Source organism: Lichenostomus cassidix, chromosome 7 (genome assembly GCF_008360975.1).
Source record: "Lichenostomus cassidix isolate B80296 chromosome 7, HeHo_3.0, whole genome shotgun sequence".
NCBI lineage: Eukaryota > Metazoa > Chordata > Aves > Passeriformes > Meliphagidae > Lichenostomus > Lichenostomus cassidix.
The window spans coordinates 31,399,099-31,421,847 of NC_139488.1; the positions used below are offsets into that span (position 1 = coordinate 31,399,099).

At 41.5% G+C, this 22,749-nt stretch overlaps 1 protein-coding gene across 2 annotated transcripts in view; it reads right to left on the bottom strand.

The window, feature by feature from the left end:
* Window positions 1–3,988: 3,988 nt before the first annotated feature.
* Window positions 3,989–22,749, bottom strand: part of TMEM163 (transmembrane protein 163) — an 86,224-nt gene continuing 67,463 nt past the window's right edge. For both annotated transcript variants that reach the window (XM_085067080.1, XM_085067079.1), the window contains 4 exons: window positions 22,476–22,572; window positions 9,432–9,543; window positions 6,086–6,227; window positions 3,989–5,162 (listed from right to left, as the gene is read on the bottom strand). In XM_085067080.1, the coding sequence (XP_084923206.1) occupies window positions 5,102–5,162; window positions 6,086–6,227; window positions 9,432–9,543; window positions 22,476–22,572 (412 nt within the window). In that variant the 3' untranslated portion in view covers window positions 3,989–5,101. The remainder of the gene's footprint in view (window positions 5,163–6,085; window positions 6,228–9,431; window positions 9,544–22,475; window positions 22,573–22,749) is intronic.

The following is a 22,749-nucleotide window of genomic DNA, read 5'->3' on the forward strand; positions in this document are numbered from 1 at the left end:
TGGAGCACCCACTTTGCTGCCTCACACTCCCCTGAATTTGTGTTTATGCTTGTCAGGATTTTTTTCAATTTTTTTTCAATTTCAATTCAATCAATTCTATTGATTATGGAGATTGCATTTAGCTAAAATCTAGGTAGTAAATCTTTGTAGTGAAAAAACCTGGGAACTGTTAGCACAGAGCAGACTCCAGCTGTTCAGTCTCACTGCATGTCCTGCTTTGCTCTGGAGCCTTGGCTTGAGGTCTTTGCTCCTGCAGAACCTCAGGGAAGCTCTGCCTGGCTGGAGCATTTGCCTCCTACACCTTTGTGAGGAGAGAAATGTCAGAGCAAACCAGTGCTGGGCAAAAGTGCTGAAGCAGTACAAACTCCAAAGAAAATGTACTTGGGTGCTCAGTGGCTCAGCAGGTGACAGCTGCTGCTCCAGTGGAAGTAGAAGGGACCTTGGAAGAGAAGCTGCCACATCACCAGAGAGCCCTCTTGGCTTTAATCTCCTCCCCACCTCCATGGGAGGATGGAATTGATGTGATCAGCCCTTGGATTCTGCCCCATGGCTCTGCCCAGTAGGAGGAGGTTGGCATTGTCACCTGGCCTGTTTAAGAGGTATGATTAACTTGTTTAACCACCTTGCTCCATGGTGAGGTGAGGTGACAACAATCCCCTGCAGCCTGTGCCAGCAAGAGCTGAGGTCAGAAGGGTGCTGGGTTTGGTGCCAGCAGTTGGAGCTGACAAAATGGGATGTTTCCTAGTTACCTGCCAAACTTACTTGGAAGAAAATTCACTTTGAGCCTGACTGGAGCTGAATGTGATGGTGTCTGTCCCTGCAGGACCTGAGCTCTGAGCTTCCCTTCCCCTGCAGCTCCTGGGCAGAGGGCTGGAGGCTTTGGAGCAGCTGATCCCATGAACAGGGAAAAAACTGGAACTGTTCAGTGCTACCTCCAGTACCATCCTGTGGCTGAAAGGAAAACAGCAGCTGCCAGTCTTGTGGGGAGCAGGAGAGGGAAATATGCCTGGCTTGTCTGTTACTTGAATTAATTATGCTCTCCATTGCATAACCTGGCCCCACATGCCAGGCCACAGGAATGTGTTTTTGTGTGCTACTCCTGCCTAGTTCAGCCCTGGATAAACACAGAGGCTCTGTCACAGCACCTCAGTGGCAGCACACCCAGCACAGGCAGAGAGGTGAGAAATCACTGCCAGCACAGCAAAACTATGTGCAGCCTCTGTGGGAAGCATCTACACAAGTCTGTGTATCCCAGGGATAATAATCTCTGTTAAAGAGCTTCAGCATTTCCTTAGCTCTGCATTTGACTGCCTAGGAAAAATGCATCATCAGGTTTGGAAAAAACATTCTTGCATTGCATCTTATTAAGGCTTAATAGATGGACTGCATGACCTTGGGCTGAGTGGCATCTAAAGGTCCCTTGCATCCCAAACTAAACTTGTTAGGTGACCAAGCATCTCCATGAGCTGGCCCACAAAAAAGAATGCCAGAAATGCCTACACTTTTTCCCAGGCAATCCCTGGGAATTATTTGTATTATTTGTATTTGTATAACTTGTATTATCAGTGGTGAGCACCTCTGGTACATTCCCAGCTGCAGGTGTACCTACAGCTGAATTTGCCCACATCTGAGAAGCTTCTTGTCTGGAATCTTTGCTTCAGGTCCATTCCTGGAACATCATCAAGGACCTTCTTTTGAGACTCTTTTTCCACCATGGTTGGATGATGCTTATTTATGGTCTGCCTGCCACAGCTAGAAGTGAAATGGAATAAATCAGCAGCAGATGTTAGTCTGGTGATTTTCTTAATGACAATCAGGGTTCAAAAAAATCTGGCTTTTAGTTAGAAGTGGACATTATCATTTCCCATGCCTACCTGGTGTGTGTGGGTCGTGGCTGGGGATTCAAGATCACAGCTGGTGTAATCCTGACAGTTTTGGATAGCTCCCTTCTCTGCTGAACAATACAGCCACATTCACAGCATCTGCTCAGTGTCACAGTCACTTTCAGGGATTAATCTGCAATTCTGAGCTTGGCCAGACTTTAATAAGTGTCAGTTTGCAGCTTCATTCTGGCCACTGCTGTTCCTCGTGTGAGCACTGAGGCTCCTTCCTCACGTCCTGTGCACAACAAAGAGCCCCTGGCAGTGCTGAGGGCTGCTGTGATCACCAGGCAGGTTATTATGTTGGCCACTGCCAAGTTTTAGGTGATTAGTCCGACTGCTTTTGAGCTGTGGCAGCTTTTGAAAAGTCCACCTTCACTTAGCCTAGCTGGAAGCACACTTGCCATCTCATAGTTGGAAAAAATCAACTGGCACAGACATTTAATAGAGAAAACTCATAATAGAAACTCTCCCTCGGAGGGTGACAGGCTCGAGCAGTGTCACAGGAGATGGATGAGCAGTTATTTTCTCTGCTATTGTCACGTAGCATAAAGAGTCTCCCTGATGCCAGCTGGCTTTATCACCAAGTGTTTGCTTTCATTTCTGAGAATCAGTTTTTCCTGGACTTTTTCCAAGTATCACAAGTATTTCTGTTACTTTCCTGTATTTACCTGCTAATACCAGCAATGCTTTGAAGCACCTGTGGTAACTGAAAGGTTTCTGCAATTGGTATAAACTAATCTGATAAGAAAAATTATGATTAACTTGTTTAACCACATCTCTTCAAAGGCTACACAGCCAGTCTGTTCTTAGAAACATCCTCAGAGCATTCCAGAGTTCCAGAAGGAAGTGTGAGACTTCATTAACTGAGTGTTTACCCTTTGTTCATGAGCACATCTGTGCTCCTGTTTGCACCCAGCATTTTAACAGAACCATTTAATGTTTGAGCAGGGTGTTGGTTTGAGTGTCTTGCATACTTAAGACTTTAGTGTAGCAAAGTTTTTATCAGAAGTTTGGCCACTTTTGATAAAAGAAATCTTCCTTCTCCTCAGTTTCCTGCAGCACTGGGCTACAAAGAGACTGCTGGACTGCCTGGCCCTGGGGAACTGCACTTCTGGTAGTTCCCAAGTGTCATTCTCAAAACTAGCAATGGGACTACAGTGGGAATGAAACCCTGAGGGAGGTGGAAAAGGGTAAACAGTACCAAGAAAAAAAACAAGCCCATAGAATGTCTAATATTGCTGGGGTCAGGCTCTGGGTCTGTGATTCTGAGGTTGAAGATGCCTGACAAACTGTTAATCAGTGAGGAAACAGCAATTCCACAGATCCTTCATGGAACTATGTGTGAGAGAAGAAACATAATGGGAAAATATCAGGGCTAAGCAAAAGTATAAGAAAATAGGGTCTTGTGCAGGAAGACAGGGTCTTGGAGTGGCACTGGATATTTAAGAATCCACCTGTGAGGAGTACAGTGAGCACTCCTACACTCTGCAGTCCTTCTGGAGTCCTTGCTGAATGCTCCTATCAAGTAGCTCCTTTGTCACCTCACAGCTGAGTGACATCCTCCTGTGCCAGCAAGGCACAAGCAGCATCAGTCCTGACAGCAACACTTTGCATACAAATACTTGAACAAACTTAATTCATCCAAAATATGTGAGAACAAACAAGAGCAGCAGAACAAATTTCATTTTCCAAGGTGTGTCCTCTTTCCAATACTGTGCCTCTCAAATGGGCACTGTCAGCTCAGGGAAACCACTTGGGGGTCTCTTCCAACACCTATCAGGGGAATTTGGCTTTTGCTAGAGATCCTTAAGGATCTTGTTAACACCAAGATGATGGGAAATACAGTTTTAACATCACACCCATGAAAAAATCAGTGTCCTCACTGTACATCAATCACTGATCAGTCTAATTGTACATTTGTTTCTGTTGTCCTGTTGTGTAGTAGAAAGGAGCATTTCTAGCTACTCAGCTACTTACCATGGTCTTATTTCAAAGTCTACAGTGGACTGTCTTATTTTTTATTCACCTGTGATAAACAGAAGCAACAATACTGATTTTCTGTTGGGAAAACCAACCTGGAGTACATAAAATAAAGAGAAAATGGCTATAGCCAGAGAATCCAGTTTAATAGGCTGCTATACAGGAAGACTTTTTTCTATGATACATTCTGGAAATAGTTTTCAAATGTTACTTACAGATACTGTATAAAATAGATACCAGTTTTATTGATTATACATCAAGATTCTTTGATCATTTAACCTGCTATTAAGTAATATATAAGATGTGTGATGGAAAGTGAGCAACACTTTACAGGACAATCTAAATCTAATAAATAGATCTGTATCTCACCACGAGATTGAGCCACTGCTGTGTCGTTGTCAGACTACAGAGCAACCACAACGTCACACACGCTGGTACAGCTGTGTATGGTAAAATAGGAGATGAAAATCCCATTCCTCGAGCAGCTCCTCTTCCCTGCATGACTGTTTTGGCTTTGGTCTGTACAGTAACACTGTGTGTGCTTGTTTGGTCCATGCAAAGCTATGAACAGTGTCTCATTAAGAAAAAATAGGATTTAAATCGAAGAGGTAATCATTTCAGTTAATTTGGGGTTGAAATGCAGGATCTCTCTGATCACAGAAAGGGCTGTGCCTGCTCTTTCTGGGTGTCTATTTCAACGAGAGGGAGGAAGTAGCTACTGAAGTGTTTTAAGCAACACAGCTCTTGGTGTCCAGACTCTGTGTAAGATACTCCTAGTTGAAGAGGTTAGCAAGGATTGTACTCCTGTTACAGCATGTGTTTGGGAAAATACAGGCCAGGGCAAAAAAAAATACCCAAAACTCAAATCTGAAACTGGCACTTCTTTACCCACAGGCTTACCACACCATTGAGAACACTTTCACTCTGGAATATACAACATGGCAGCTGGGTTCAAACTGCAAACTGCATGTTTTCTATTGTCACAGGAATCAATAGCATACTGGAAATAAATAAATTTAAAATTAAAAAAAAAAACAAAAACGCTGCTGTTTGGCTGAATCGCAAGCAGTGTGCACAATATGCCAGATTTACAGAGAGATTTCCCATTCAAACGAACTTCAACAGAAAACAGACCACGGGGAAACAAACTGCATATTCAGGAAAATACCATTGGCACCACTTGCCAGGACGCAGGACGCTGTGGTTTGACAGTCCTCCCAGGGGACAGGGTGGCACCTTCACTCGAACATCTCGTAGTGCCGCGTCTGCCTCACCCGGGGCACCATGTCGATGAGCAGCCTGCAGGGGAGAGAACACACTGGGGTCACACACAGACACTCAGCACAGCCCCAGCTGGGGCAGCTCACCAGAAATATTCCTGGATAAAAAAGGGCTCAGCTGCAGGAACAGCCTCTGCAGTTTTCCAGAGCCCGCTCGGTTTTACAGTGGAAATTGTGATTATAGTGATTCATTCAGGAATGGTGCTCCCCGTTGAAATGTTAATTGAGTTTTCCAAGTTGAAAAAGGAAACCCCACACAGCTTCCAGCTGAGGGCTGAGTGCAGCCTGGCCCAGGGCTGCTTCTCAATGGCCACAGTTCCCACTAAGATGCTCCATCTCCCCTTTCTCTTAAGGTAGATAAGCCATAAGGTACAAAGTCCAAAATTCATGTTGGATTCTGTGCAATCAGGGGAAATTGTGCAGCAATGAAGTGCATGGCAGACTGAGCTTTATTTGACTTTTTTATTCTGTTTCTGGTGTCATGAAATCTTAAAATTCAAGAGAAACAACATCTGGAACATGAGCAGCAACCTACAGTTCAGAAGTTGCTACAAGGTAGGGCTGGGACAGAAACCAGTAGCAAGATCCTTCTGGAAACTTGGGCACCTTTCCTTTAATCCAGACTTCCTTTGGCAAAGCACTGCTCAGAAATGTGCCACAAAAGCAACGAGGACTGATTTTATCCATCACTTGTGGTTATTTTTCAGATATTGAATTGCAGGTATACAAAAATCTCAAATTATTCCAATTTCTTTTTAAGTCCTGGCTGCTTTCCAGCTGATGTGGGGGACCACAATTGTTTATAACCCTTTCCACACACTCTGCTCCAGTACTGGCTGCAAATCTAATAATTTTTTCTATTACAGAAGCCCTTTAAAGCTATGCACTTCCCACCTCTCAGGACCAACCCACCTGCCCTGCCTGCCCCCAGCAGGTACTCACTTGATTCCATAGGCAGATATTGTGAGTCCAATTAACACTCCTATACTGCCATCCAGGAACCAGACAGAAGAATTGTGTTTAAACACTTCTGCACTAAGAAGGATGGAAAATCCCATTATTCCACCTACAAGAGAGTTGAAACCTAGAAGGGGGAAAAAAATAATTAAGGCAAGAACTCCAGGAACTCATGGAAAGGAAAATGTATTTGCACAGTAACCTGTCAAAGACTCTTGAAGCTTTTTACCCACTCCATACATTTATTTACATGTTTGGCACTATGGCTTAGAGCTGATGACATTGCTGAAGACTTAGAGGATATTCCCAGTAATATTTGCCATTTATGTCTTAGACACATAACAGCAGTTTCTTATCTACTATTTACAATTTTTATGAACATCCTTTTAGATTCCTCTTTCCTTTTTCTTTTCCTTTTTCCTTTCTCTTTTTCTCCAGAACTGTCCCTTCAAAATTCTCACAGAGCTTTAGGAAAAATTAATGTCCTTTATCATTCAACTTCTGACTAATTATTGATTACGGGTTTTATAAGTCATTCCTTGTGTTCTGTTTTTTAACGCCAATTTCCCTTTTTCTGATTTTTTTCCCCACAATAACCCAAAAGACACCCCTGTTTTTCTAAAAAAAAAAAGTCACTGAGAATGCATTAATTTGGTAGATCCACATACCATTTAACCTAGACAACAAGTGAAATATGAAACTTAAAATATTCTATATATCTTGGTGAGTCAGCTCTAGCCAGCTGCTGTTTACAGGACTTAACCAGCTTTTCCCAATTCCCCATAACTGCCAACAATGATACACATGACACTTGTTCCTGAGTGTCTCCTTTGATCCACACCTCTCACATCCAGTCGTTGTCTATTTATTAATTTATACTGCTAACACATGTTGAAATAGTGTGTTTTGTGTCTATAGATATAAGGAATATAAAACATTAATTAATTAATTAGAAATTTAAACCAGTGTTACTTCCCCTGCTCCAGCTTCAGTCAGAATCCATCAGCACAACATGCAAAAGAATAAAACATTTTCATGCCATTATTGGCTGATGGTTCCAGATGATGTAAAAGCTACTTGCAAAGGAAATTGTTTTCCCTTCCTGACTCTCATTCAGCCAAACCTTTCCTTGCTGATGTGGCAGGAAATCATCTAATGCCTGCAGGTACTCAAAAATTAATCCTGACACTGTTCTGTGGGTAAGGCCAGCACAGGAAAAAACAGGTGGCTAAATCTGGGTGGGAAACAGGCACCTAAAACCTGCAGGAAAGTTGGCTGACATCACCAACTGTCACAGAGTTGTCCTCTGAGATGTCACAAAATTCAAGGCAGGAAATGGCTGTTTTTATTATCCCAAAGGCCAAGAGTTTTTGCTCTAAACAAATTGTGCAAATAACATTTTGCCTCATTAGGATTCATACATCTGGGCTTTAAAGAGATACTGTTGTTAAGCCCTATTCTAAAACAAAATTATTCTAAAAAAAATTGTTAATAGAGCTTGACATGCATAAGAGAGAATTTGCAGTTCTGAAAATAAACCTATTTTTCAGGAAGAAAAATTCATGCTCCTTTTACTCAAAACAGTTTGTTGGTCTGGAGCCAGGGATCACAGGAGGTAAATTAGCAGGAAACAGAAAACACTAAAAAAAGATATGCAAGGGACTGCTAAATCTGTCTCAACTACTGAATCACATTGTCTCTTCCTGATTGTTAATAAATCAGTATATATGTAAATATATCTTGTGAAAGCAGATATTTAACCACACATGTTAAGATCTGCCTCCCACATTTTCTAAAGTGGTTCTAAAGGAGAGGAGAGAGATAAAAACCAGGCTGAGGTAATTGTATACTTTTTTCCCTAATTTTTTAAATCAGAGAATGAGCAGTCTCCAGCTCAGCAGTATCATTAGCACGAGGATGTAATTATGGGGAAAGAGATTTCTGTGTCATCCAGGAGAACAATTCAGAGCTGGAGTTATTTAGGAATTTTCAGCTAATATTTTGTCTGAATAAACTGCTCTGTTTCCACACTAAGCTACATTTTTTTAAAGGAGGGTTCACCATTTGCCTGCCTGGGCACAGCTCTGGAATGGCCAACGTGTCCCACTTACACCCTGGCAGTGAAGGAACTCAGACTCACTGGGCTGCAGTTCCCAGGATCCTTTCCAGAATCCTTTTTGCAGGCTGGAGATATTTTTGTTTCAAAATGCTCAGAGTGGCAGAGTCCATAGGAAAGAACAAGATTTCTGAGCTGGAGGTCTGTTGGGAGAGAATGCCAAGTGCAGGGAGGCAGCAGCTTAGTTGTAACCCCCTCACTTCTATTCTGATGCCTTTTTGCTTATTTTAGATTTAAAATATAAATACTCATGAAGAATTTATATAAGTGGGATGATAGAGATACTCATGTGTTATCACACATCATCAAGAAAAAATTTAAGTATGCTTAATTTGCTTAAAATAAAGCAAAAATTATGTATCTTTAGAGTAAACTGAAAATTGAATTTCCTTAAAATGAAATCTTTAGCAGAATAAAATAATTTAGGTACCACGACCCACAAATCATTAACACCCTACAGTGTCTGTTTACAGAACATTTCAAACTGTCCTGTGCTGGCAGATAAAATCTGGGAGAGATTCACTGAGAGCTGTGAAACTTCTGCCATCACTCTGGCCTCACTCGTGTGAAGTGCAAATCCCTGGGATTTCTGGGGCTTCAGAAGCTTGAGCCCTGTCACCCAGAGGAATATCTGGACTATAGATACTTTTAATATACTTTTAAAGCATGATTTTAAAACCAGAAGCAGTCAGGTGCTACCCACCTGGGCTGACACAGAAGGGGCAGTGATGGCCAAATTACCCCTGTGGGGTTCCTGGGAAGGATGTGATCATCTCTGCCCAAGGCTGTTTCTGCAGCAGACTTTGCTCCATTTAAACTGCTGGGATTTTACATTCACCAGGCACAGCCAGTGAGGATGGAGGTGGCTTAACCAAAGCTCTCTGAATTGGTGTCACATCCCCTGCTACAGCCTAACCTTTGACTAATACACCTCTAATTCATTATCTGCTCAACCTCTAACTCTCTATTACTGTTTACAATCCACACATTCACTGTTTGGCTCCCACCAGACATCCCCATTTCAGCTGAGCTAGAGGCCAGTGGTACCACAGACTATTCTAGGGTTTGGGTTTGGGGATTTTTTTCCCTTTTCCCAGTGGCTGCCTTATTTCAATGCTCTTTCACAGCTGTCAGTGTGCAGAAGTCACTCTTCTCCTGTGGCTACAACATTCCCTGGAAGAGTCTGTGAAGCAGCAGGATCAGTGTCACACTCACCATCAGTTATCAGTGCTCTGCTTGTAAGGACCTTTCCCAGCATAAATTTGATTACTGCCAAGACAGTGCAAAGGATTCCACTTAGAACAGAGACACTATAGAGAAAATCATCCTGGGGGAAAAAAAAATAGATGTCAGTCATTAGTATGTCTTCTGGTCATGTCCCATATATTAAATGACAAATAGTACTAATTACTGTGCAATTACTTGTGATACTGAGAAACACAACCTGGCATAAAGATTTCCTGCAATATGGCTTCTACAACAGCTGGTGCTTATTTTACTTCTATTGTCACCTGCAATTGCTTTTGCAGCCATAATTAATGACAGCTCCAACCAACAAATTGTGAATTGACCCAGCCTCTTCAGAATCAGGAGGTTATATTCACCTGTGGGGCTCAATGCAGACTGCCAGGTCAGCCAATGCCTAATGCCAGCAGTAATGAAGTCCCCACAGGCAGAAGGAAAGCTGAAAATAGAATCCCACTTACCAGACCAATATTGATTTTCAGTGTAAGAAATAACCATTTAATGCTGTTTCTGATTCTGTGCTTGCTTTGGTTTTGTTTCGTTTCCTTTTTCTTAAGTCTCGTTCAAGCTACATCCATAAAACTCCTGATACTGATGTGCAAAGTAAGGTTTAGCTCTTTCTTAGAAAACAGATTTTTCATGGACTTCCATTTCACAGCAACACCCACATTGCCCAATTTGCAGGTGCAACATGGGCTCCCCAGGCTCCCTCCAGAGAGTGTCTGTGCAGGGCAGAGAAGGGTAGCTAATTATTGCTCAACACACATTCTCTAAAGGTTGTCTGGAAGCCTTTCCTGCTGACTGTTTAGTGTTTGCTGGGCTAGGAGGAAACTCTCCTGGGAGCTCAGTCTGCACTGATGTGCCCAAAGGAGTCCCTGTGCCTTCCTCCCCCAACACATCAACCCAAGGGCTGCAGGAAAACCCAGGTGAGCTCTTGGCCTGCCTGCCACCTAACCCCAGAGCTCTGAGTTACATTCATTTATTACTCTTGATAGAAGCTTTAATTTCAGCTGTTGCAACGCCAGTACAAATAAAGGAAATAGCAAGAATTCTTTTTTAATTGGTATCTGCAGGTCTAAGTGGGCCAGTGCCACTGGGACCCTGCTCCTGATTAAAACACTCCAGCAAAAGTCCCTGTTGATACCAAACATTGTCATGATGATTCATCATCAGCTCCATCCATTTTCATTATTTCAGCAGCAATTCGAAACCCAAAGAAAATAAAAAATGGTTTTGAAAGCTGCTTAGGAAGACACTGGGAATTAGATTACTGGTATAATGTACTCATATCCCTAAATAAATCATTCAATATTTTCATAGAGTTTCGTATATTATATAATTTTGAAGGTCTACTTCAGTTACTCTCAATCATGAGCTCATTCTCCCTAGACCTGGTACAATATTAACAATATTAAGACAAAATACACTGAGGGAAAGACAGTAAAATAGAAGCAATGAGAACACAGAACTCAAATACTAGGGGTAAAGGTAGGATAAAAAGCATTTGTAAAGTTACTATTGACAGTTGTGTCACTGTCAGCCTTGGGCTGACAAAATGCAGTTTTTCTACACCTGTGAAATCCTTTGCAATGCACTTGAAAACCATTACAAACTGGCACAGTTTGGAAAAAATCTGTGAATCACAAGACAAGATATTTTGAAAATTATTCGTACAGATGTTCAAAATTCCAGTTATCGATTCAGCATCCTGAAAATGCTATGCCTTAATCCCTGTGCTATTGGGTCAGGTTTCATCCTCTGCATGGCACTTTATTTAGAGCTTTTTGTTTGGTTTTTTTCTTGTCATGGTATGCCACAAATTTTTGGGGTGAATTCAGGTTTTTTTCCTGCACGTGTCACTAAAGTCATAGTATGTGGAAATGCATCCTGCTATTTGTTCTGCTATACAGCCATGATCAAAATAAGTCTAGCTACTCCACTAAAACCCAGGAATAACCTAAATGTGATACAAATTTCTGAATGAACTCATGAATTGCTGAACAGGTTTTTTATAGAGGATACATATTCAGGATCGAGAAATTCCTCCTAAGTTTAGTGGATTTTTTCATCACCGAATCACACAAGGCAAGTTCATTTTCCTGCCAATACTAACCCAATAACCACTGATAAAGCAGAGCACCTGACAAATCGAGGCTGCTGCTCTGACAGCGAACACAAGAAAGGGGAGAAATTAAACAAGACGCTTTAGGCTGTGCCAAGCAGATTTCCAGAAGGCGATACTCCCGGGTTTGTCCCAAACAATCCCCAAAATTGCTGATTTTTCTCCGGCGGTGTGCAGCTCCCGGCAGGAGCCACCGGGAGGCGGCAGAATCCGCGCGAACCGAGCGTGTGTGAGGACAAAACACATAGGGGAAAAAAGCTTTTAAACTCCCTTTCCTCAGTACTTCTCTGCGCTTTCTGGGCGTTCAGGCCCCCCAGGGCTGGGAGAAGAGGAGTGAGGCTGTTTGCTGGTGACAGGAAGGTTTTGAGGGTGGGACAATCAGCCCAAAGCAGCAATGGGCAGCAGGTGGGGATGAGAGGACAGAACCAGCTCAAAACACTGCCTCGGTGCTGTTTTGCTGCCAAGGAGCTGGAAGTGGTTTAGGACAGCAGAATTCCATGAATTCTGTCATTCAGAAGGGCTGCTGTGGGCCAAGGCCCTGGGCTGGAGCAGAGGTGACAGCCCTGGGACAGGCGAGTGACAGCCACACTCTGCTGTGGGCTCCGGAGAGTTAAACACGCCATCCCCTGGCTGGGAGATGATTCCCATCAAACCAACTCACCCTTTGGAGAAATGAAGGAAAGAAAAGCCTAATGGAGAGCTAAATTAATAAAATAAGCCTGGCCATCTGGCACATCTCCCTGCGGATCTTCCCGCAGCCCTGCCCTCTCTGCACCCCTTGCCTTCCCATCTGACAGTCATTAGAGCAAGGAGCACATCTCACTGCTCCTGTCCTCGGTGGTATTTTAATTAAAGCAGCAGCAAATCGTGACAGATGATAAAAATTTAAATTCTGATCATTTCCATATGATAAAGGCTTCCCAGTGCAGTAAATAAAGCTCCTTCCTTTTCCATTTCTTTTCATCATATTCCCTCATTGCTACTGCAGTGTACAGGAGACCTTAATTAAAGGACATATAAATCTGATCAGATGGCTTCATGTATAGACCAGCACTGTACATAAAGCAAGGTGCCCATCCTGGGTTACCTTCTCATTACATAGCACTTTAATAGCTACAAAGTCCCTACTTAAGATTTATTTTATGCAAGGTTTTATACCGTGGTTTTATGCTTTCTTTCCCAGAAGAAAGCTTTCCTAGGAAAAAATCTTTTCCCCTTTTGCCATTCCTAAGAAAGGAATAATAGAAGTCAGCAGGCATCTTTCCTCCACTTTATCCAAATGCATTGTCCCCAGCTGTGCAGCTCGGAAGAGGGAGTTGCAAAACTGTCACAACAGTTCTGTCCCTGCTTTCAAGGATTTCACCAAAAGCAGCAGCAATCTTATGGCTTAAGAAAAAATTTGTTGGTTTTGATGTTCAAACTTTGATCTCTTTCTGAATCTATTGTAGAAAGTAAAAAAATAATAATAAATCTGACAATGGATTCTTCAGTGCATGGTTTACTAGGTAGCTATATTTCAACCCAATTCCCAGCCTAGTGACTAAGTTTGAGTTGATTTGTGTTCCTAATCTTTCCCCAGAATGCATATTGCTAATTCTGACCCTAAAACTTTGCCCTGATTTCATATATTATTTCTACCAGCTCCTCTCTGCCCACTCTCCTTTAGTTCCAGTCCTTCCACTTCTGGGATGTAAAAATGTTCTCATTTCACCTGCACTGTACAGTGTTGGGTCAAAAGTTATCCACTTCTATGGAAGGAAGCTCTGTCCTTCCTTGATTGTCATTTTCCTGCAATCCCAGACCAAGCAGCATCTCCCACCCCAACAGCTGCAGGATTCCTTCCACCCCTCTGCCCTCTCCTTGGCCTCCTCTGTGAACCAGCCAGAAGCTCCTCCACACTCCTGCAGGAGCAGGGAATGGCTGGCACTGCCTTTTCCATGCCATTTTTTCCCTTTCCAGAGAACCTGGTGTCTCACAGTGTTTTACCTCTCCTCATCTGAGCCTCTCTGCTCTTGGCTGAGGAGGTAGGGATGTGTTTCTGGAATGCTACAGATGGTGTTGGCAGGAGTGAAGTCATGGCTGGCCCAAACTGAGCTGAGTTTGTGTTGTTAAATATTAATTTTGCCCATCTCTGCAACTCACCATCTGTCTCCTGGATCCCAACAATGACCCTTTTTTAGTCCAGGTGATTGGTGACCGTCCTTGCCAGCACCTGCCAGGTTCTGCTCCCACCCTGCTCCCCATCCCTACCTTCACACACTTCCCACTGCCTCCTGCTCCTCCAGGTCCCCCAGCAGCTGCCATGTCACCTGGGCACACTGGGATCACTAAAAGCCCCTCTGCAGAGCCTGTTGCTCAGTCAAAAAGGACTCCCTCTTCTTCCCCTGAAGGATTCTGTTAATTTATAGAGAGCAGCAGAGCTGTTTCTAATACAAACACTTTTTTTTAAAAGGAAGTCCAAATCTGTATCATACTTTCTCTCAAATAATAAATAGTCTATGTAATCAGTCTAAAGGGAGCCCCTGGGAAGCCAGAGGGTCTCTCTCACTGGCAAACTTCAAAAGGGATGAGTTTTAATTGCACTTCACTGTCAGAAAACAAACCAACAGCCCAGTCCCTGACTCAAGCAGGAGACAGTATCTTCACATGGAGATACAAAGATCTATTATTAGTACAAAAAAAAAAAAATCTTATGAATGCTTAAACTTGTCTTTGGTGTGACAAAGCAATTCCACAGCACAGAATGCTTTTTCAAGAAACAGATAACAAAGGCAGGGTGTGCTGAATGCCATGGCACAGCACAGGGGCTGAAAACCAAGGGACTGTGAGCTCCAGAGAACCCACTGAGGTGACCTCAGGACTCCTGCAAAGGGTCTGCTTGAAACTATCACATCAGTCATGCTTCCCCTTTTCCCAGAATTCAACTACATTGCTTTGACATCAAAGTTATTAAACATAAATTAGAATTGTATTTGCACACCCTCGGAAGAGTGAGACTGATTTTTCCTGTGAGCAGGGAGCAGCAGTGCATTCCTCATCACCCACCTAGGGGCGAGCAGCCACCAGCTTTTCCTTCTTATCACCATGTGGTAAAATCTGGAAATGAGGCTTTCCACCAATACCCTGAACAAAGAATGATGTGTAGCTGAGACATTTGCCCTAACCCTGGCTTAACTCTTCAGTTCAACTATTGACAATGTTCTCAACAACCAGCAAGAAGCACATGTATTTCAGGCCAAACTCCAAGCCATACATAGCAGATGACAATTATAAAGCAGAATTCTAATGTAAAATTAATGTGTATGATACTTTGACTGGAAATGGCAAAGCAATAAATTATATATGAGATTGGAAATGTAAAGGGAAATGTGTATAAGGATATATGTGTATATAATCACAAATATTGTTTGTTATATTGCTATTGGCCTATAATTCAGCTGCTGACATTGTTGAATATATTTATATGTTTATGACATATTTATTTTAAACTATTAATAAATCAAATAGAACTCACAAAGCTACACTGTGCCACCCCTACCCTCCTGTTTCAACTGCAATCAATAACATATGCTAGAATAACATATGGCCTAATTTTTCAAGAGATTTCATTTACAGAAGCATTGGAGGCACCACATCAGATGGGCTGCACGTCCTTTGTACACAAACTGATTACATCTCTCCTCCTTTGTTCTGCAGGAAATGTCACAAATATGGCATGATGCTTGCTTACTCTTGCAAAAAAGTGTCCTTTGCCATACTAATGAGGACAAATGCCAAACTGCATTGACATTACATGTGTTATACTATTACCCAGGGAAATGCAAGCAGTAACTGCATAGTAAATGGATATTGATTTACAACCCCAGGTGAAATTAAAACGGTCTTTCCCAGTGTGGCTGGGTGGAGCTTTGTGAGCTTTCTTTAAGAAACAAGAAGAGGTCTGCAAATTCTTTGTGGCTATGGTCAAAATAAAACACATCATTCACATCTAAATTATATTTGTACTACCCAAGAATGTCTAGTAATTGACATGATGAAGGTAAAGGGGCAAATGATGAAGGGCTTTTTTGTCACAGAGCTGGCAGTAGGAAACACAAACAGAAAACAGTGCTCAAAACCTACACTCAAGGATTTTTAGATTCCTTCTCAATATATTAATGTCAAGAAATCACTCAAATTTACACAGAAATCCCATAGTTTCTGATCCATGATGCCATCAACAGCATGCAAAATTACTGTTCCTTCTTATGTGTAGTGAATTGTGTGTGTACCAAATCCCCAGGGACGGCATTGGCTGTGGATATTGCTCTCTGAAACATCAATAAAGGAATGGTAATTCCTTTTCCTACTGGGAATTATCTTATTATGGCTAACACAGGTTGGAGAACAAACTCTGAAAGCAACAATAAGGGAAATATTCTGAATCTCATAGCTAGCAGAAAGGAAACCTTAGCAAATTATTTCTGAGCCAACAAGAAATTATTCTATTTTAGGTTCAACACTCATCATTGTAGGAAAAAAACCCATCCTAAATTACATGATCTGAGAAATATTCATTTAAAATTAACCTGAAGGGTAAACAAAATGAAGACTTTCTCTTCCAAATGTCAATTACTGATTAGCTTTTTAATTCAGGTGTATTGAACAACAGCTAAAATGATCAGAAATTTTAATTCCAAACACTCCAGAAAGCAGAGCAGCTGGCCTACTTCATCTAATTCTTTCAGCAAGTGCTGGAACAAAGGAAAAAAGAAAAAGAGGGAGAGGGAACAAAAAGACAAAGATCTGGTTTGTGAAAAATATTTCCTTAGGGATCAATGGTATGAAACTGAAATAATAACTGCAGCATGTCAGTTGAAGCAGACCCTTATAGAATAAATATTCCCAGCTAAATAAAAAATTTCCCAGCTATATAAAAAATAAGACAGGAACACAGAAAGGAGTGGAATTTGCAGCTGTAAGGTTCCCACAGATTAATGGCACATATCTCTTGTATAAAATTTGTTCTCTTTGGGGGTTATGTAGTATTTCGAGTATTTTTTCAAGTTTGGTGGTGTCACTGAAAAATTCTGGGAAGGGCAGGGGGCACAGCGTGGGGTTTTAACAGCTCATCTCCAGGAATCTTACCCCAAAATCGAAGCATTCTGGAGATACCATCAGAGGAGGAGAGAAACAGCAAGATTTCCTTCAAAACCAATGTGTTCTAAGGCAAGCGGAAAATATCATCACATCTCTAAATTCTCAAAATGAGGAAGCTTTAATTAAAAATATTTTCAGGCAAGTGAGAATGGAGGTCACAGCTCGCTGAAGCGGCTGGCACAGGCAGAAATTGTCTCCACTCACACCCACACCCAAATTCGCCTCCAAAGGAAAATGAAGCATCTCTACAAATCCAAGGTGAGGTTACACGGCAGATAAATCCCCTCTGGAAGTGACATGAAAACTCTGTTCTCCTCATTTACTCCTCTGTCCAAGAATCAGAGACCCATAATACTTTTGTTTTATGGGCACAAAAAAGGTAATGTAAAAATCTTCAAAAATGGGAGAAAAAAGATCCATTCCACTTCTCTCTTATATTATTCAATAATTCTATTTTCCAGACCTTGTGGAAAAACAGATCTCTTCAGCTGCAGTATTTCTCTTCCATCTATGTTACCATCAACCCAGTAATTCATTACTTCATTAATTAATTAATTTCAAAACATACACCATTCTATGGACCACTGTTGAAGAACACTGCTGTACCTCACAAATACTGAAAACTCTGGCACAAGGGATTGTGTTTTGAGCACTGAGGATTAATATATATCTCAGTTACTTGAAAATGAGCTTTTCCCCACAGTAAGAGATGTATAATTAATACAAATACAGAACTATATAGTAAGTGCATAATTAATTGGCTGGCCAACTCTCCTGACACAGAATATAATTTTTCAGGGCAGGCTTCTTTCTAATTATGATATAAATAAAAAGTCCTGTGCAATGGGAAAACCCTAAGTTTACCTAATAATGACAATTTCTGAACTTGCTGTTAACTGCAGGAAATGAAATCTACAGTTAAAGTTCTCTAAAAATATCAATTCAATAATTTGCAAAATTACTCAATAGTAATTTGCAAATGAATACATTGTATAAATCCCTGGTGATCCTTATCTTTTGAATTCTGTGGGCTCTCCAGGCTTCCTCAGCTAAAGATGGAGATAAAATTAAAAAGAAATGCATGAAGAAAGCCACTGAAGACCAAAGTTTGGCCTTCAGTCTGACCCAGCAGGACCATGGTTGCTGTTGCATACAGGAAACACAAACACCACCAAAGTCAAAATTCCAGACAAACACTTATTATTAAGCTTATCCAAGTTATTTTAAACTAATAATCTACCTAGTCATTCATATCCTACCTTCAAGGCTATGCCACAGTTAACTACAGTCCTTAGCCTATCAAGCAAGGGGACCAGAAGGAGAAATACACTATTTCCCAAGGTTTTGAGGCATTCAAAAGAATTACAAAATCACTGCCTGTGCTGAACGCTTGTGTTGTGACATAACATTACCTATTGTTTATTTTTACTTGAGACACAGCAAGAGGTAAAACAAACAAGAAGCAGAAAAGAAAGGCAGAAGCAATATTAAGAAATACAGGAAGTCAGGAGCTCTAATTGTCCTCTCTCCTGTGCCAGGGCAGATCAGGAGATCTGTCATTCACAGGTTTGAACAAAATTACATTCAGGGTGGAATAAAAGAGAATTCAAATGGGTGACTGGAAAATGCCTGACTGAGCTAAACCTGAGCTCCTGCCCTGTAAATTAAGTATCACCTCTGCAGACTAACAACAATCTGTGGACATTTAAGCCCCTACAGAATGGGGTAGTCAAGCTGGAAATGCCATTAATGTGCAGTAAACCTGTCATTCCCTTCCTGGTTCTCTGGATCCTGCTGAGGATTGCCAGACCTGCACCTGAAACCATCATATGAAATGACAAAAATACCGAAGACTCCTGTTTATAAATGTCCACATAAGTAAGAAAATATCTATTCAAAGCATTTGGGAAAGTACTTCAAATTATATCCTAGTCATGTCATTTTTATATTTTCTCTTATTGCTATTATTTTCATGAAAGCAAATCTTCCAAGATTGTCTTTAAAGACAACAGAATCTCTACATTAAAGAATTCATAACATCTTTCCCAAAAAAAATTTTTTTTGCTACATGCACATTAAGAACTGACAGATACACAAGTTTATCTCATATGCAACAACAAATACAATGAACTTCCTATAATTGATCTAGAATTATTCAAAAGTTACTGACTCTGCTTTTAGGATTTTAGTCTTAATTTTTACAATTAGCAAGCAGATACTTAATTACCCAGTCTGTTTCATTTCTAAAATTAAACTTGTCTATATCATACTATTTCCTCCAGAACTTCTGGAATTCAAAATGAACTCAGAGAAATTATTACAAAGCTGCTGACTTTTACCACAAATTAAGATGTAAAAAGAGACTTTAATGTTCTGAGAACAATGCAGTCAGTCATGTTGCTTTGCATTATTATTATCATTAGGTTAATCTTGAATCCCCTACATAGAGCAATGCATTCCAAACCATCTCCATTTGCAGGGCTGACAGTACTAACTTTGTGTTCAGCATCTGAATACCAAGAGCAACATTTTCCATTTGGGTTTTAGCTTCATAATCTCCCTTAAGATGGAAGTCACACAGCTAAAATTTCACAAGATGCTTTAAAAATTCCCCACATCTTCAATGACCTTTGCTTCAATAAAGAGCAATAAGAATGTAAATGGCACAAAAAAAAAATATCATGCGACTCTGACTCACATGTGAAATTTTCTGCTGAAGCACAGATCCTCTTAATCTAGTGCTGAGCTCTTCACCCCAGTTTTATACCAGTTTGGGACTCCAGTGGACTTACACCACTTTTCCTTAGTCTTAATGTTCTGTTCCTGCTCACACCACAAGGGTAATTCCCTGGACTCAGAATACCAAGTTGATGCGAAATCCCAGTGACACAGATATCACCATCAGAAAATATTTCAGGTCAGTATTTTGATGCAGAACTGGTTACTTAATTACATGGTAAGATACTACAGAAATTAGAACCATTAGCAATAAGCTCAGTGGTCCAAGAAGCAGATGACAGCACCCTGACAAAGGATCAGAGGCAGAAATTTCTGCTTCCTCCTGATGTAATTTGAGGAGATTTCCACCCTGCTCAGATGCTGATGATATGGCCTGGGCAGCTGTAAATTAGCTGGGAACACAATCAACCAACACAGTTCCAAACAACTGGGAAAAATTACTATTTCTGTTAGACACAGAGCAGCTAAGGGAGCAAGGAGCAGCCTGAAAATCAGCATCACATTCAGGCACAGCCAGGGCAACCAAAAAGACTTCTACTGAACAACATCCTCTTCCCCCATCTACTTTTAATGCTGGCAACCCTTAGGCATTATACCTCACTGGCCATGACCTGCAGCAGTGATGCTGTCCTCTGAGTCTTCCCATTTTTCACTGTTATTCTGAATTTTCACAGAGCTATTTCACCTGTCACACAACCCTTGCTGAATCAGTTTCCTACAGTGAGATGCACTGACAGGATTTGAAATTAAAATCCTTGCCATATCATTTCAGAGGCACTGAACAAAAGTGCCATCTCTTTTCATGCCATGCTCCAACCCACATTCCAGGCAGAATTGCCAGGTATGAAAACCCTTTAGGTGTGTTCATGTGGTTTTTATTCTGCCACCAGTCATCCCTGCCAGTCCATGCCTTGCCAGACACATCCTTCAAACTGTTGGTACTACTTGAGTGCCTAAATGAGTGAGAGCAGTCACAGGAAGATTATCCATTAGCACCCTGATACTGTGTCAAATGTAAGCAGAATCCACTCTAACTTCTACCTACTTGACACAGATTTAGCACATGGAACTGAATCCAAGGCAGTCTGTGACAAAAGATTTGTACAAAATCTGTACAAATCATTCTTATGGGGCACTGAAAATGTAATGGCATCTTCTCTTCGGGGATACCTTTCTGTAGGTCTGATTCCATATTTTTTCCTACCGTAATTGTATTTTAAAAAATTAAAAATTAGGAACTACAATATGCCTGCAAATCACAAAAAAATGTTTACAATGCAAGGCAATTCTCAAGTCAGAAACAAAGCCCTGTCCTGTAGACAGAACCTGTAATGACGAAAGTGAGAGATAGATGACACAACTTTTAAACTTTTGTTCCTCCTGATAGAATTATTAAAGCATTTGCCCACAATGAATTAGACTGAGACATCCAAGTTCATCTGATATACACTACCAGAAATTCACCAAACTGGTGTTTTAGTCATTGATGTAGCCTCCCTTTTCCCTTCTCCTTCACTGAGTCAGGACTCTATATTTCATTTTCTCACTAAACAGGAGTCAAACTGTGGTCAGTTAGCATGGTTTGGGCACAGAGAAGTTAAGAAGTTGTCCCTTAGCTGACCATGACACTCACCCTCACATGCTCCCTCTCAATCCTCACTGGCATGTGCCCCATGCTCTGCTCACTCCCTAGCCCAGTTCTGTCAAAATGTTTTTGTTGGGTTTAAGAACCAACTCCTGGAAGTGTTTAAGCTAACCCAGATCATTCTGACAGAACCAGGCTGGTGAACTACATGTGCTGTAATGCTGGCAAAGCTGAGGAGGCAGGGAATTATGGAGACTGGAAAAGAGGGCAAGCAAAATGCAAAGAGAACATGAATCACCTGCAGTCAAACAATGCACCTGGCTGCAATTCAGGAAGGTGCTAACTCATGGGCTGTGCTACTCATCTTCACCTAGATTTTGCTAAACTACTAAAAATAAGCTTCTGGAATTGCCCAGCTTCTTGCAAGTTTCCAGGAGAACACAGGACTCTGTAGGTCATCTGTGCTGCTGCCAGTGGGTAGCAGATGGAATTCCATTTTGGCTTTTTTATTTTCCAGCTCTGCCTCCATCTCCTGGTTGAAAGGAAGGAGTTCTGGTTTCCATGTGGTGCTTGGCAGGGTGAACCCTGATGTGGAAGGCTAAACACACAACCAGACCAAACTTCAGAGGCCGAAGACAAAGCTCCAAGTCAGGATGTGCACACAGCAACTGAACTGAAGCCTCATTTTGTTTGAGCACATTAGGAGGAGTCTTGTGGAAGTGGAACCACTGCCAAAGGGCTTTCCCAGTCAGCACCTTGTTCAGATCAGTAGAAGTTAATAGCCAGTACTGAAAGGAAGCAAGCAGGACAGGCCAGAGCAGAGCTGAGAGAAAGGCCACTGGGGAGAGCTGCTCTACAGGCCAGGGAGGGACTGCTTTCACAGCCAAAAGAAAGCAGAGAGCAGGAGAAAAGCCTTTGGTGATGCTCCATGGTGAGTCAGTCCAAAGACAACTCTTTCACCCAGCATGCTCCCCTCACCTGTTTCATCCCTGCTACATGTACATGGCTCTGGAATTGGAGGCAAGAGCTGGAAGACATTAAAATACAACCCCAAAAATACATTTTTTCCATGCTGAAAATGAAATACTGAAGCCGCTGGAGTAGTGAACTGTGGAAACACTCTAGTACATTCATTAAGCCCAGAGAAGCCTCCTCTCTGTAAGTGAACTTCCACAGTCCTGTGTAGAAGCTTTAAGTGGTTACACTGACAGAGATTTGGGGTCAAGTCTATAAAAACCCATAAAGACCAGACTCCATCATGTAAGTTAAATGTACTGCTGGAAGAGCAGGTCCACTGTGTGCAGGAAATGCACCTGCTAGAGCTTCACAGAGTTCAGTGAGGCTGTTGAAAGGAGGCACTGGCATTTCTCAGTCTCACTGTCAGGGCAGAGAATAAAGAGAATGTCTAAAAGAACAGGAATCACCTTACCACTTCTGGAAGCACCCTCTTCGCAAGATCGTGGATGGCTTTGATCACAATACATATAGATGACAGGAGGAATATGACACCCAAGATAACACAAGCCCTGGGGGAAAAAAATACAGAAAAACACAAAGAAATGTTAAGAACATATTTGAAGTCGCCAACTCTTCCAGGGTAACAGTGAGTAACACAATATTAATAATAAAAAAAGTCTTAAGGAGCTAAAGATAAAAGCTTAAATTAAAGAACAGAATGAAACATCCCGTTCCTCTCTCGTTCT